Source organism: Acomys minous (assembly GCF_964271855.1).
Source record: "Acomys minous genome assembly, chromosome: 11".
In the NCBI taxonomy this organism is placed as follows: Eukaryota; Metazoa; Chordata; class Mammalia; order Rodentia; family Muridae; genus Acomys; species Acomys minous.
Genome location: NC_140492.1, coordinates 63,903,109 through 63,920,492, shown reverse-complemented (window position 1 = coordinate 63,920,492; position 17,384 = coordinate 63,903,109). Strand labels below are relative to the sequence as shown.

Here is a 17,384-nt window from a genome sequence, read left to right as displayed (position 1 = left end):
TTACCAAAGCAGTTTTTGGAAGTCAATTTTACAACTAAAATAGAAGCTTACCTCGTTTATTAGGGTGGGAAGAAGACAGATCTTGTACAGCACTAGACAGCTGAGCAGTCTTTGCTTCCTTAAACCGTCCTTTCAGTTTCTTTAGCTATGAGAAATAAAAGAACAGGAAGACACTGAGAATTAAGAAAGAAAGGAAGGAAGAAGGGAAGAAAGGAAGAAAGAAGCAAAAGAGAGAGAGATTTAGAAAGGGGGAGAAAAGAAAAAAAAAAGGTACAAGAAAAAATTAAACAAAAATAAATACAAAATAAAACAAACAAGCAAAAAAACCCCAAAGACTGGTATTCGGAGATTGTCTGGAATAATTATAAAAGTTAATTGGACATTAAAAAGAAAGAGGTTGAGGCCATGTAAATAAGAATGGCCCGCATAGGCTCAGACTTTGGAATGTTTGGCTCCCAGCTGCTCATTGTTTAGGAAGGACTGGGGGTGTGGCTTTGTTTGAGAAGGTGTAGCTCAGGGGTAAACTTTGAGGTTTCTTTTTTTAAATTTTTATTAATTTATTCATATTACATCTAAATTGTTATCCCATCTCTTTTATCCTCCCATTCCTCCCTCCCTCCCATTTTCCCCTTACACCCCTCCCCTATGACTGTGACTGAGGGGGACCTCCTCCCCCTGTATATGCTCATAGGATATCAAGTCTCTTCTTGGTAGCCTGCTATCCTTCCTTTGAGTGCCACCAGGCCTCCCCATCCAGGGGACATGGTCAAATATGGGGCATCACAGTTCGTGTGAAAGTCAGTCCCCACTCTCCACTCAACTGTGGAGAATGTCCTGTCCATTGGCTAGATCTGGGTAGGGGTTTGAAGTTTACTGCATGTATTGTCCTTGGCTGGTGCCATAGTTTGAACAGGACCCCTGTGCCCAGATCCACCTGTCATAATGTTCTTCTTGTAGGTTTCTAGGACCCTGTGGATCCTTCTATTTCTTCACTTATCAGGAAAGTGGGACAGAGGGGAGGACATCCTATTGGGACTCTAGGTGAGAGAAGCATGGGAGAATGGGGAAACTTTGAGGTTTCAAAAGCCCTTTTCTGGCCCAGTCTCACTCCCTGTCTGCCTGTTATTTAGGGATCAGCTTTGAGCTCTCAGCTACTGCCCCAACTTCATGCCTCCTGCCCGCCTGTTGTCATGTTCCGTTCCCTGACATGATGGTCATGGACTCACACTCTTAAACTGAAAGCAAGTGCCAATTAAATGCTTCCTTCAATAACTTGTCTTGGCCACGGTATCATTACACAGCAATAGAACTGTAACTAAATCACACGTCTAGACTTAACATTATGCCTCTCATAAGATTAGTCCCCTCTAATAAACTCCAGAGAACTCTGTCATTGCTTGGACTTCCAGGGATCTTTCTCCTTTCTAGAAGAAAAAGAAGTATTTCAGGGCCCTATAGTTTTCACCCAGCATTCAACCCAACCTTAATATATTTAACAAGCCTTTCAAACACCTAACCCCTACAAACCAAATCCATAAATGTAGGGTTGGCCTCTATATTGCGTATCTCATGCTCTTACTCCTCAGAAGAGAATGGTAGCCCTAATTTTGTTTCCAGATGGCCAAACGGTGTGCATAATAATGGAACATCACCAAGTTAAGTGGACGGAGTTCAGTGGTTGTATAATTCAGACATTAAAATGCCTTTTCTGAGATATTAAGGAGTGGAGAGGAATCAAGCTGAAAAAGATGGGGCTCCGTGTCAGATGGTGGGACTTCGGTCTCTGCGGACAGCTGCTTGAAGCCAAGGGGCTGTGTTCTCACATGCTCAACTTTCTGAAACCATGCAACGTCTACCAGCAGGAAATAAAATTCCATTATTTACAAACTATAACTTCAGAAGACACCAGCCTAAAATATCCGATATTACAGATAACAAACTTGGGGAATTTTAGCTATCACAATGTCCCATGGTTGGGTTGCTGGTATCATCATATTGCTGTACAGCGTGTGTGTGTGTGTGTGTGTGTGTGTGTGTGTGTGTGTGTGTGTGTGATGTTGTCTCACTATAATTTGTGTTCTGTTTCTTGGAGGATTACTTTATTCTTTCTCTAGTAGAAATAGAATTTTCACATTGTAATATTTATTTGTCTGGAAAAATAAGGTGTCAAAGATTTATCTAAGAATAGTTCTTTAAATTGAGCATTGAACCATTTTGCACTCTCACCTGTCTATGCTCTTCCAGTCTGCTGGGCAGATCTATACCTGTAAGAGACATTATCAAGTGAAAAACATACCATGGGTAGCATTTCCTTCACTTCAGGATATGCATTTATGCTTTTAGTGGAAGGCAAAGATCTTTCTCATCTGATTTGAGGCTGCCTTTCCACTCCTAACACCAAACACTAAATGTATTTCTAATGTTTATGATTCTGAATTGTAATAACCTACATCACTAAAAGCACTTGTGCCCACCAGTCAGCACAGAGGGATTTTTTAGTATACTATTGTTCTATCATGAAGTATTATTTATAAATAAACCATAATATTTTATAGACCTAAGAAAATGATCATGAAGCACTATAAAATGGAGAAAGAGAGTGAATAAAAATTCTTCAAAAAATCCAAAGCAAGAAGAAAAAATTTAAAAAATATTAGATCTCTTAGTTTTATTATTTGGGTTTGAATTTTTCACTATTTTATAATATTACTTATTTTTCAAATGAAAATATCTTTTAATTATGCAATGTTTGTATAGTCCTACTTTTTAAAAGCACTAATCAAAATGAGGGTTTTGTGCTTATGTTTGTTTTACAGTTCTGAAAACAATCAAGCCATGGACTCGGGTGTGCTAAGCACAAGCTCTGACACTGAGACACATCTCCACTCCTAACGTACTTTTTAAAACTAATATCATGTCCAAAAAATAATAAACACTTTTTAAAATGTGTCAGATGATGCCTGAGAAGGAACCACTCTGCCAGTTGTAACATTTTCTCTTGGGTTATCCTCACATTATTTATGACAGAATCTTGACAATTTATGGGATCATATTTTCTTGCTCAAAGGACCATCGAGACCAGTTGATGCAGCCAAGATGTTCAACTTGTAGTCTCGACCTCCATCTCACAACGTAAAGGGACACAACACAAAACCGCAGCTAGTTGATGAAATTCCTAGTGGTAACCTAGCAACAGCATACTCTTGAAGCACTTGGTGCTGAAAATACTAACTGGACCAGGGAGAGTCTCAAATGTGGAAGAGTAATATGAGTTAGCATAAGTGCTCTTTACCACAGCAGCTACCAACACGTTAGAATTCTCATGTGAGGTAAAATGTGTTTTTAATATTTTAAATATCTCCATGACTTTTATTTAAGGCTTCTCGATAGCACATAGGGTCTAGTGAAGTCATGGGTCTGGGAGGAGAACCTACAGATTCTCACTTTACTAATCTGGCATAATGGCTAGCCACATTCTAAATATTTGTCCTTACACCCAAAGATAAGTGTAGTCCTCACGCCTCAACAAGCAAATTTCTATTTGCGGCAGGCGGAGACCATGCCCAGAAAACCACAACCAATCAAATTGCAGAGTTGTGGAGCCCAATGCCAATGGTTTTTGTGTACAAAACAAGGCCACTCTGAAGATTCAGGGGAACTGTGTAAGAGGGGGCAGAAAGACTGTAAGAGCCAGAGGATCAGAGAGTTTTCTGTGAGCCTGTGAGCCTGTTGTTCTCAGCAGACAGGGTATGCTCTGCTCTTGACTCACCAGTGTGGGAGGGTCTCTGGAAACCAGGGTTTCGATTTGGCAGAGGCACCAGTAGCTTCTTGTGAGATGTAACTTCTTTAGCTGGAAACAACTCATGCCCTGTAATAATCAAATGTCAACATGTTTAATGAGTCACCAAATGTGCTTCTAAGTCACTGGGACTTGCAAGCAACTCTTCATATGTAGAGTCACCAACATCAGAGGGATGGAGAAGTGAGCGCTCAAAAGAAGAGGGCGTTCTAAATCCTGGTGGACACGTACCATCATCCTGAGAGTCAGGGGGACAGAGATATATCCGAAAGGCGGTGGCATTGAAGAATAATTTTACTTTCGTTTTGGTGGGTTCATTTTTTTTTTTAATCATCTGCAATTGAATCGCTTTGGACATAAAAAGACTGGAAGTTGGTTTTTAAGAGAGAAGCATAACACTTCATTCTGTGATTTTATTTGGTACATTACATTTCACTGTGAGACCATCTGTGTCATAGGGTTCACTTTAAAGACCCTGAGAAAGAGCTAGCGTGCTGTCTACTTAATTGTCTATTTCTTTCCATTGTCCTTGATTTACCCTAAAGGCATTTAGGGCTTCCTTCTCCACATGCCTCAGCATTATAAATGTTTATATTCTAGAGCATAAATTGGGAGAATATATTTCATTCAAGCTGTGAAATATGAGGATTCAAAACCTTTTTCATTAACAATGATGCCTTTAGAATAGCAATTAGTATAATACAATGAACTTAAATGAAGGCCTAAAAAAGCAAAAGTTGTTTCTTATATCTTACACCACAGTCCATTTCCCCTCCCCATCTCCTCCTCACTCTCGCTGTTAGTGTGTGGGCAGGAAGTAGGTTAATGAGGGTGGTATGCAGTAGACGTGTTATCTGGGCTGACCTCAATTATGAAAGTAAAGTTTAGTATTATAGTTTCAGCCAAGAGAATTGGCTTAGAACCTGACTAAATTATTTCCTTACACACACACACACACACACACACACACACACACACACACACACCGGGGGGGGGGGGAGAGAGAGAGAGAGAGAGAGAGAGAGAGAGAGAGAGAGAGAGAGAGAGAGAGAGAGAAATGAATAAATATTTTGTGTAATACAAATTTTAAAAACATTGTAAGAAGTATATTAGAAAAAAAGTTCCTGAAACTATTGCCACGTTGGAATATGATATTTTAGGGCAAAGTGAATCTTGTTCCATGATTCCTCACATGTAACTCAGAATTAAGATCTTGGAGGCTAGAAAGTTCAATGGTCAAGAGTCCTTGCTGCTCTTGCAGAAGACCCATGTTCAGTTCTCAGCATTCAGGCTGTAACTCCAGCTCTGAGGGATCTAATGCTGACTTCTGGATTCCACTCATAAACAAACACATGTTCTCTCTGTCTCTGTCTCTCTGTCTGTCTCTCTCTGTCTGCCTTTCTCTCTCTCTCTCTCTCTCTCTCTCTCTCTCTCTCTCTCTCTCTCTCTCTCTCTTTCTCTCCTGCACTCCGATAAATCTTTTTAAAAAAAGATTACCCTCAGGGACGACGAACTCTGGTGCCTCATATTTGACCATGTCCCCTGGAGGGAGAGGCCTGGTGGCACTCAGAGGAAGGAGAGCAGGTTACCAAGAAGAGACTTGATACCCTATGAGCATATACAGGGGGAGGAAATCCCCCTCAGGAACAGTCATAGGGTCATAGGGGAGGGGACTAAGGAGAAAATGGGAGGGAGGGAAGAATGGGAGGATACAAGGGATGGGATAACCATTAAGATATAACAAGAATAAATTAATAAAAATTAAAAAAACGATTACCCTGCCTCTCTCTTGCTCCTTGGGTGGGAATCTATGTTTTGCATTGCATTCCTTGTTTGTAAGCAGAACATTCTCCAAATCAATACAGATTGCTTTCACCAGTTTTCTTTCCAATGATTCCACCAGCATGATGTTTGCTTTCAGAAACTCTTTCCTGCTTAAACCAATTTCCATTTACAGGAATCTTTCGAAAAAGGGAGTTTGGGAAGATTTTTTTAAACATCATATCTAAAAACGTTAAGATGAGAGCACTGGCTACAGCAGCATGGTGGGGGCCCCTAGGACCCCGAGCTCATCTTTGTCCTGACGGGAAGGGCTGCTGGTCCACCTGGGAGCTTAGCTCCCCATTGCCACCATAGCAACACCAACAAGCTGCCAGAGAACATTCTTCTGGAACTATTCACTGGACAGCTGCTGTCTAACTGCCTCCTAGTCTGCAGCCTCTGGAGAGACCTCATCGATGTGGTGATGTTATTGAAGCGCAAGAACCTTCATGAAGGCATCATTACCAAAGACTGGGACGAGCTCTTGGTAGACTGGAAGAACTTCTATTTCCTACGCAGCCTGCAGAGGGAACCTCCTTGGGCACCCGTGTGCTGAGAAGAACATGAGATCATGGTGGATAGACTCCAACCTGGAGAGGTAAGTGGAAGATAGAGATGCTCCCAGGAGACCATGGCACAAGATTATCTGATCCCTTGTGTCAGGAAGTCTTTTGTCACCTCTTTTTTTTTTAAGATTGATTTATTCATTATATATACAGTGTTCTGCCTACATGTACACCTGCAGACATGAAGAGGGCCTCAGATCACATTATAGATGGTTGTGAGCCACCATGTGGTTGCTGGGAATTGAACTCAGGACCTTCGGAAGAGAAGACAGTGCTCTTAACCTCTGAGCCACCCCCTTTTAAAAAAAAGATTTATTTATTATTTATAAAGTATTCTGCTTGCATGTACACCTGCACACCTTATGGCGTGTACTTCAAGTCCCAGATGGCAGACCTCAAAGCCGAGGGCTACTGGGAGGAGTTGCTCGACACCTTTCAGCCTGACCTTGTGGTTAAGGACTGGTTTTCCCCCAGAGCAGACTGTGGTGCCATCTATCACCTCCGTGCACAGCTGGTCTCTGCTGACTCTATCATCTCAGCCTTCTTTGAGCCTCCTCCTGTGACCATTGAGTCACAGTGCAACGATGCCACATGGAAGGAGGTCTCTCCCACCTTCTCTGACTACCCTCCAGGCATCTATAACATCTTTTTTGCAACATGGGGGCCAGGACACCCAGTTCTAGAAAGGCTGGTACGGGCCCCGTGTCACCAACAGCCACAGGACAGCAAAGAACCCAGCACCTGCCAGAACTTTGCCATAAAAAAACACAGTAGTAATGGGAGGAATGGAGGAACGGCTCCAGGAAACATGGAGGTAGACTTCATCTAACAGCTACCTGTCTGCCTCAATTGGAATCTGCCAAAGAGTCCCCCCCTAGAAGGAGCGAACCCCTTAGTGGGCTGTCAGGTCCCCAGTGCTGTGAGCAACTGCCCTCCCTATACAGCCTCAAACAAGCCTGTCAATTCAGTGGTGATTTACAGTCACAAAGCTCTGGCATTTTCTTGTAATAAATGTTTTTAGTAAATCCAAAAAGAAAAGAAGGAAGGAAGGAAGGAAGGAAGGAAGGAAAGAAAGAAAAAAAGAAAGAAAGAAATTAACATGATAGCTGGAAAAAATGAAAATTATCATGTTTCTGCTTTGTCTCCATTTTTACCTTATAAAGTGTAGCTATATCCTTAAGAGAAAAACAAAAAACAAAAAAAACAATAAAAACAAGATGCTGTTCCTTTGACGCACTTCCATGTTAATCAATGAACAGGGTTACCATTGACTAATAACATAGTTACGTACTACCTGAATGGAGATGACTCTGTCCCAAAGGAAGACAAACTGCTCGAGGGAGCAGGAGAGAGTGCTGGGTAGACAAAAGGCACAGAAAACACAGGTCTATGACCACTCAGGGGCTCAGCTCTAACAAGCAGCCCTCTACTTGCTCACAACAACACGTGAAGCTTCTAATAAACAGAAACAAGAAATTCTGCTGCAAAGAAACCTAGAAACGTCTCAGAGAGTAATATAACAAGCTAAGTCCTCCAAAGCCTTCTCCGTTATGTTTTCCTGTCTTGCTTCTCTCGTCCACTGTTTCCTGGCTTTATACTTTCTGCCGAGGCACGCTTTAATATTGTCGCACGAATAAAAGCTAGCAGCATGGTGCTAGTTGTAATGGATATTTAATGTACAAAGGGGAAAGCTCATTCTATTCTTGAAATATTTAGAACAGAAAATAACTGTACGTAAAGGTTCATCACTTTCAGAGATGCTCAGTGATTCTGAGATCAAGGAGCGTCTCAGAGAGAAGCATTTGCACTGTGCTGCTAGAAATCCACGCAAGGCAAGTCTCTCTGTGGAACCCTAGATTAGAGGTGTGATTTATGAATCTTACCAATGTTCTAGCGTCCTATGTGTTTCTTTATATTTCACAGGTGCATGGAGCCAGAGATACCATGGCCAGTAACACATATGGCTGTTGTAAAGTCACCACATTCTCCCTCACATGCCTGTGCTATGCCAGAACCACCAGAAATCTTATTTTGCAGAGTGAGCAATAGAGAGACCTATAACGTCAGTCATTTGGACGGAATCAACAAAATGTGAGTTGCCATCAATGAAACACACAGTGTGTAAGTCCCACCTTTGAGTTTGCTTTTCTGGTGGTGCTCACCTCCCAACAGGAAAATCTTCATTAGTAAAGCAAGCTTTTATAAATTTCCTTTCTACAACCAAAACATAACTAGTTACGTTCCATTGGCTTTTAAAACTACATGAGGGGGCAACAAAGTCCGGCAAAGGTAAATCAGATCCAAATGGGAGAAACTTGATCCCTTTTCTGACCTTAATGTCACAGAATATTTATTAAATTCCCTCCGACTTCCAGTTGTTTATGATAAAAATCTAGCTCCTTCCTGACCAGGATGTAGATTAGATAAAACAAAAGAAAACTCTGCAATTTCCAGTCCAGAAGAGATACTGTTTTAAAAACAGTATTTTAAGTCACTAATTTTAAAACAAGGAAATGTACAAAAGTCTTGGAAAGTAACTTACTTGCCTAATAAATCAACACCACATGTAGGTTTACCAGGTCACAGAGAAATGGTTACCTGTATGCATTGCAGTAACGTTTTCAAATATTTTCTTTTTTAAAATATATTTTATTAATTTATTCATATTACATCTCAATTGTTATCCCTTCCCTTGTATCCTCCCATTCCTCCCTCCCTTCCATTTTCCCCTTACTCCCCTCCCCTATGACTGTGACTGAGGGGGACCTCCTCCCCCTGTATATGCTCATAGGGTATCAAGTCTCTTCTTGGTAGCCTGCTATCCTTCCTTTGAGTGCCACCAGACCTCCCCATCCAGGGGACGTGGTCAAATATGGGGCACCAGATTTCTTGTGAAAGTCATACCCCACTCTCCACTCAACTGTGGAGAATATCCTGTCCATTGGCTAGATCTGGGTATGTGTTCGAAGTTTACTGCATGTATTGTCCTTAGCTGGATCCAGAGGGTCCTAGAAACCTACAAGTAGAACATTATGATGGGCAGATCTGGGCCCAGAGGTCCTGCTCAATGTACGGCACCAGCCAAGGATAATACGTGCAGTAAACTTCAAAGATTTGCTTACAATGGAATATGCACATAAATTCACTTTCACTAGCTTTATAATGGTATAGTCTTACAGACGGCACCGTTAAATGATTTCCTTAGTGTACATACTATAAATCTGGTGACAGAGATAAACTCAGCGAACAACTAATCCCAGCGTTTGCAGCCACCTCCAACCCACCGGGCTTGAGATCCTCTCGGCTCCGCAAGCACACTGTTATTTTCTGCCTCCTCCGAGATGTTCCTTTCATGAGCACCGAGCTAGTCATCTCCTAACAGAAGCCGTTGCCTTTCCCCAAGGCATTTCTGGAATGTGGCGGAGTCTAAAGCTTGTTACACCTTTCAAATCCCTGACCATATAGTACAAGTGTAAAATAAATTCCTGTGACTAGAACAAATACAGCTGAAGTCAAGTCAATGTGACACTCCATTGGGAAAATTTAGCACAAATTGCCAGAGAAGTAAAGCTTCACAGAGCACACTCAACTCAGAAGAACGAATACTTAAGGGGGCTTCAGTGACTGACATTGCTGCCTTACCAAGATATTTCAGCAACGGCAGAAAGATAAGTGGAACACACAGAAAGAGAAGGATTGTGCAGCCACCCATACGGCTTTAAATTCATGCGAACATACCTGAGATCAGATGTGGCCATCCGTGCACAGATTGTAAAAGGTTCATCCCAGACAACAAAGCCAGGAGTCCAAAGCAGAGAGCGGTTGAGAAGACCTTCATCCTAAAAATCTCCTGTGCCAACAGAGAAACCAAAGTTTCAAGTCACGACAGATATCTCAATGGCTGTGGAGTGCAGCAGAGCCTGCTTTTAAAAGGCGAGGGTGCTTCAAGTATGAGTCTCCTAGATAAGGAAGACATTTATAAAAGGTAACGCATTCTGTCAACATGATTCACTGTCTGGAGAAGTGACAGACTGGCTACAGGTCAATGGCAGGAAGGAAGCAAATCGATATATCTTGTATCTGCCCATTTCACTAAAAGCAGGCATTCTTATGCATGGTCATGTGATCCACCACTTGCCTAAGCCCTAAGCAATTGTTCAAAATATTGAATGTATATGTTAGGCGTTCATACATTTTCCCCCCTTGTTATATGATTAATTGTCCTGAAATCCTAATAATGGTGAGGTTGAGAACATTGAAAGCTGGTAAAAGTGGCACCAATCTGACTAACTTAGAGCCAGGTGACTATATTTTCAATAGTAATATAACCATCATCACATTGCATCTTAACCAACCAAAAGGATGGAAGTTGGAAGGAGCTCCGATTTGAAATGCATTGCTGCCCTAGAGAAAGATGGATTCATTTTGCTACACACAGCACTTTCTTAAATCAAGGCTCAATTTAATTAATTCAAAGCTGGCAAATGTCCCATCAATTACTCTCTTTAATACTTGCCCTAATTGAGATGGTTTTATTTTAAGTCAGAGTGTTTCATTATAGCCTGAATTCCCATTTAATGGCCCTAGGGATGCTGTAATGACCTCAGACTTGCATTTGCCTCTCCTATGGGACTAAGGGTGCCTCGGATCTAGAGCCAAGTCTGTTCCAGGCCTGCAAAGAACACACAAGATTAAATGGGGCTAGACATTGAATCCTCTGCTACCCAGTTCCTTTGATATTTTCTTGAGTATGTCTGAACTACTCATTTTGATACCCATGCTTGTTTTTTCATGGGTTTATTTTTCCAGTTCTAACTCTTGGACCCACCCCTTAGTCTCTCTGACTCAGAGCTTTGCTGACACATTCCTGGCTGGCTGGCTTCCTTTGTTCTCTATCCATTTCCCCCTGCTCATTTCGATATACCACCCACTCCAAGACCTTAACGTCTTTGTTCATTCATCTGACTCTGAGTTGTGACGTTGTTTCACCCTTTGGACTGTGTGCATCACATCTCACAGTCCCCTTTCCCTTTTGTTACCATTGTGTGCTTGGGTGTCTGCCACTGTTTGCATTTCAGTGAACTGAAGAGAAAATAAGCAAGAACCTGCTTGATGTGTGAACAAGTAACTGTATTTCCAGGTAATTGAAAATAACATTTAAAAAGGAACGATTGTCCCCAACTGTGTGGATGGTTACAAACTGCCTACTCCATTACCACTGTGTTTCAAAATTACTATTTGAATAAACCTTACATCTCTCATAATTTACTTACAGGTTATTAGAACCCTTTTAAAAGTCTATTTTTAAAATCATATAAATATAAAAAATAATTGTCAGTGTCAACTAGTGTTAAGGGTTATACAGATATGGCTTTAAAATACTGTAATTCCAAGGAAAATGCTAAAAGAAAAGTAAATAATAAGATATAAAATAAAGTTATAAAATTTCACCAATACTTGAAAAATAAAAGCTCCGAGTAACTTTCATGGGAGGCCTGGTGACACTCAGAGAAAGGATAAACAGGCTACCAGGATGAGACCTGATAGGCTGTGATCATATGGTGGGGGAGGAGGTCCCCTTCTGTCACAGACCAAGGGGAGGGGAATAGGGTGAAAGAGAGAGGGAGGGCAGAATGGGAAAATACAAGTGAGGGGATAATAATTGAGACATAATCTGAATAAATTACTTAAATAAAAAAGGGAAATTTTTAAATGGTTTTAAAGATATATTCAGCTCATGACTCTTAAAAAAAACTTTGGAATATACATGTATGTAATTTTATCTGAAAACTAAGTAAAACAAAACAACTTTTTCTGACTAGGTCTCACTATGTTGCTCTGCTGGCCTGAAACTTGGGGTGTAAGCCAGCCTGGCCTGGAGCTCACAGAGATTCACCTGCCTCTCTTTCTAAATGATAGGATTACAGACATGTGCCACAACTGCCAGCCATAGGTAAAAAATTTAAATATAAGGGTAAGTGAGATTTGCTTTTATTTTATTATTTACATTTAAATTTAAGTATAAAAATTATTCTAATCTTTAATGTAAAATTCATGAGAATCATGATCCTCAAGATGATTTTTGTTATTTTTCCTTCTTGTTGATGCCTGCATGTATATACGCATATGTGTATTGTGTATGTACATGTGTGCATGACATGCATGTATGTATGTGTGAACATGTATGTGTGAACACATATGAGTGTGTGAATGTGTACATGTAGGTGTGCGTGTGTGCATGTGTGTGTGTGTGCGTGTATGTGCGTGTGTGTATGTGTGTGTGTGTGTGTGTGTGTGTGTGTGTGTGTGTGTTGCTGGAGCTAAAACCCAGGGCTAAGTAAGTAGCCAGCCACTCCACCACTGCAATACAGCACAGCCTACAAGTATATTCTTGAAAGTTGCAAACTAATTTTGACTATGATGATTCATTTATAAACAGATGGATTTTCTTCCGCTTATTGTCACACAATTTTTTTTTTGTTTTAGAAAGCATATTGGAAACTCACAAATTTTTTCTCCTGTCGTGTTTACAAGATATTGACAAAGTAAAGAAAAATAAGTCTCAAGCTACATCGTACAAACAGAGAGGAAAACTCTTTCCCAGATGCTGGAAGCCTGAGTAGGTTTGTGACCATCAGATGTGCTTTACAAGAAACCATAAAAGGAATTCATTACAATGAAAGGAAACCAGGAGTAAAAGTATGACGCTCATTATAAAGCTGGAAAGCAGCATGGCAGTCCCTCACAGCTTCAACACAAAGGCATAGAGAAAAACTTATTTACGATAATTTCTAAGAAGTAGTTAAAGGGAACACCAAGAATATAAACTGTGATCGGGTGTGGTGACTCATGCCTTCACTCCCAGCACCCAGGAGGCCCCGGCAGGGAATCTCTGTGAGCTAGATCCAGCCCAGCCTCATTGACACAGCAAGTTCCAGACCAACCAGGGCTACGGAGACATAGAGAGACTGTCTCAAAATAAAAGGGGGATGTGTGTGAAAGTGCGAGGTTAAGTTCTTAGCATCTTAAAATATCCTGTGGTAACTGTAAGAGGTGGCAGGTGGCCCTGGTCATAACTACTAAGCCTCTGTACCATATACATGAAAGTTCAAAAGCCAAATATTCAAAGCATACCACAAGGGAAAACTTCCTACTCACAGGGAAGACAAGAGAGGAAAAAGATGAGAGAAGCTAAACACAACACAATAGCAGTGAAGAAAAGAAAAATAGTCTTATACGGCAGCATCCCCAAAATAAAAATGCTTGGGTAGTTTTAACTAAGGAAGCAAAAGGCCTGTAAATATATAAAACTATAAAATATTGATTGAAGTTAATAAAGAAAACCTGTGAGTTCATGGTTTGGGAGTATTAATATTATTTAAATTGCCATATTACTATTTACATACCCCCCCCAAAGCAGTATACAGATTCAGTAAAGCCTCTCAAAGCTCCACTGACATTTTTTCTATAAATAGGAAACAAAGACCAATGAAAAAATACAGAACTCTACAGGCAGATCATTAAGAGAGCTTGCATGGTATATGGACTTGAACTTCAAACACACACACACACACACACACACTTTGTAGATTGCAAATGGGGCTGAAGGGAAAAGGAAGAAAATGAGGAAGGAAGGAAAGAAGGAAGGAAGGAAGGAAGGAAGGAAGGAAGGAAGAAAGAAAAGATAGAAAGAAGGAAACTTATCTAGAAATTCAAAGCTCACCAAATAACAAAAGTGGTCCTGAGCAAAAAGGACAAAGGAGGCATAATATTACCTAACTCTGAAAACCGAAAAACTCTATTAAAATGAACAGCCTGAGCTGTGGAATTGGCTCAGCAGATCGTATATTGATGGAAACATCAGGTAGGTAGGTAAGAACAAAGCAGAAACATCTGTGCCATTGAGGTCCAGTGCTATCTGATGATTATCTTAGTCTCTGGTTTTGTGCAAACTAGTGGCCTGTTAGTGAATTTCAATAAAATGAACCTATATGACACAAGGTGTTAGGTCAAACACAGAGATGGGGATGAATGGCTGCTTCAAGGGATCTCATTTCCAGTGAGAGGGCACCACAGTGTCAGGATCTAATCACCTTGCTAGAACTTTCAGCGTAGTGTTGAAGAAATGTTCAGAAAGGGCCTCCTCTGGTGCTCTAGCTTTTCACCGTTTCTGTTTGTTTGTTTGAATTTGTTGTTGTTATTTCCTTGTAGATACTGTTTTCATATTGAGGGAGTTCCCTTCAATTCCTACTTTTGTGTTTTCAGTATAGAAGGATATCAGGATTTTATAATATTGCTGGCATGTTATTGAGGATTTCTACATTAGTTCACCTTCCAGCTTGGTTATCAAGTTAATGCTGGTCTCATGTAACAGGTGGAGACAGATTCTACCCTCTTCTGTGTTTTTAAAGAGGGCAAAATTTCTGCCTACAATTTCACACACACACACACACACACACACACACACATACACACACACACACACACACACACACACACACACACACACCCTTCAGTCTATGTCAACCTCATCTTCCTGTTTCTTCCCTGAAGCAGTCCTTTCAAAGCCTTTGCTGTTGCTAAATCCAACAAACACAGCCTCTCCCTTCCATGGATGCCTTCCTCATCTCTCCTGTTGAGTTTGTTTGTTTGTTTGTTTGTTTGTTTGTTTCAAATAAGAGTCTCTCTGTGTAGACCAGAGATCTACAGAACTCTGAGAACTCACAGAGATCCGCCAGCCTCTGCCTGCTCGTGTGCTGGGATTACAGCCATGTGCCAGCAGGCCTGGCTGCTGAGTTCATTCTTAACTAACGAAAACTCCCATGTTGTTAGTCACTGTTTCTCACTTCCTTCTTCTCTGGCCTTGAAAACCTCAAGCTCCTCCGGCTTTGACTCTATATCCTTTTGATGCCACTCTTCAAACCAGTCCTGGAGAGAGGGCTTTTAATTTGTACCACAGGGCAGAGTTCATCGTTCTTTTTTTACCTGCCTTTTGAATAATAAAATACATATCCCAAGATGCTTTGATACCTGGCTTTCTCAAGTCTCAGTTATGCCCAAACCGAGCCTCATCCTCACCTGTACGGTTCTCTTCCTGTTTTGTAACTGTCTTACTAGCTGAAATGGCCGTTATTGACACTCACCATTAAAGAACATCAGGTTTCCCATTGCTTCTCCTTTTCTAATATCACAGCATTTTCATTTATGCCTTCTAACTTCGAGAATCTCTCGACGCCCTTCTGGTTTCTCTTTAGAACCACTAGTTGTACGTTTGTACAACCGCAACACTCTCAGAAACAAGTCTCCTCCTGCCAACTGCGCGGCCAATCGATACATCCTCAAAATCAATGGAATAATCTTTGAGAAATGTAAATTATTGTCCGTAGTATTCTTACTTAAAGACCTTTCTGCATTGTTTTTCCTTGCTAATATGAATCTCGTCCAACATGGTGTGGGAAGTCCTGCTTAACAGTTCTCACCCACTTCTCCTATCTCCTCGTTTTATGGTCTGTGTCTATCTTCCTTTGCTGTAAGTCAACCACAGACGTCCTCTTCGAAATTTCCAAGCGTCTCTCTGCCACAGTAACTTTGCACCTGTGCGGAAGCCCCCTGCCTTGCTGTCTGTCTCTCTCTTCCCTTTTCTCTTCCTCTCCGAACTGCACATTTTAAGCTTCAGGGAAAGTGGTCCTGCCTCAGCCACATTTCTCACTGTTTCCTCCAGACTAAGTTCATTACCCACTCACAACCTGTCACTCAACTGTCACTCAACTGTGAGCTTTTTCTGAAACCCTCGTATCCCAACTCTAAATCAAGTATCTGGGTATGGTTTGGGTTTTTCCGCAGTGTCTTTCTCCATTGCATTTTTAAGAATTGAAGTGTCATCTGCATTGCCTAGTTTATAACTAAATCTAATGTATAACAATCTGTCTTAACAACCAGGACTGTTGGACCCATCTGTCCCCTAGAGATAGGTAATAATTAAGTGAATGGATTTGTGGTTCTGTTTGCACAGTGCTCAAACCTCGACCGTTGGAAGAAAGAATAGGTCTCCAGTTATTCCACACACACAGTGGGACTATTCTGAGGAAAGCAGAAGGGCGGATGTTTTCAAAGCAGTGCAGATCTGATGCATTCGAATGCATAGTCAAAAAAGAAAAGGGTAATATGTATGTCTGTTGGCCTCCTGCATGGAGAATACAGATGACATTGAGTGAATGAGATGGAGCGTAGCCTGATGTGACTGACGACTGTGTGTCCACTACAGAAATACAGATGTCTTCATATAGATGGATGGATGGATGGATGGATGGATGGATGGATGGCTAGATAGATAGATGGATAGATAGATAGATAGATAGATAGATAGATAGATAGATAGATATACAGATGTGTGTGGGGGGAGAGAGAGAGAGGGAGGGAGAGAGAGAGAGAGACAGAGAGAGAGAGACAGAGACAGTGACAGAGACAGAGACAGTGACAGAGACAGAGACAGAGACAGAGAGACAGAGACAGAGAGAGAGAGACAGAGACAGAGAGAGACAGAGAGAGACAGAGACAGAGACAGGGACAGAGACAGAGACAGAAACAGAGAGGTGTAGAGGATAGGCATACATACATGGGAATGAGCTATAAGTGAGCTTGTTTTGCTTAGCAGTAGCATTGATACCTCAGAGGGAAAACTTTGTTGAGCATTGCCACAAAGGAAGATGGCCAGCCTCCCACAGAAGTAGGGTCTAAACTGCCAGAGATGTGTAGTATAAGCCTTTTCTATAAAAATACCACCAGTGAAAGAGCCGCCTTCTCTGTGACATTTGGTTTTGGCCTATTGATTAGTCTAAAGGCTTTGTCCCATCATAGCGTCTGACCCATTGTGTAACAAGTCTGCCCTCGACCCCTTTCCTTCTCCTCTCTTAGGTCCTGCTCTCTGCAGGCTTTTTTTTTTTCTTCCTTAACAATAATGTCAGCTTTTCCTTTTCTCTTGCCCTGATAGCTGGTTCCAATCTCACCTTACTGTGCAGAGCAGGTAAGAGAATATTTTCAAGAGTCTGTGTTCACACAATTTGTTTTGTTTTTGTTTTTGTTTTTGTTTTTGTTTTTTACTCGAACCTCCTCATTCTTTGCTCATTGTACCTGGGAAAGTGATTATTTTTAAACCAGAAGTCCATGGTCATACATTCCAATTTAAAAGATTGCTTGGT

General features: G+C 41.2%; 1 protein-coding gene across 1 annotated transcript in view; it reads right to left on the bottom strand.

Moving 5' to 3' along the window:
- UTS2B (urotensin 2B) overlaps positions 1-17,384 on the bottom strand; it is a 32,452-nt gene that overhangs the window by 10,543 nt on the left and 4,525 nt on the right. Inside the window, exons 2-5 of the mRNA XM_084800320.1 lie at positions 9,925-10,036; positions 3,770-3,868; positions 2,227-2,264; positions 52-145 (exon numbers count right to left, since the gene is read on the bottom strand). Of these exons, the coding sequence (XP_084656446.1) occupies positions 52-145; positions 2,227-2,264; positions 3,770-3,868; positions 9,925-10,036 (343 nt within the window). The remainder of the gene's footprint in view (positions 1-51; positions 146-2,226; positions 2,265-3,769; positions 3,869-9,924; positions 10,037-17,384) is intronic.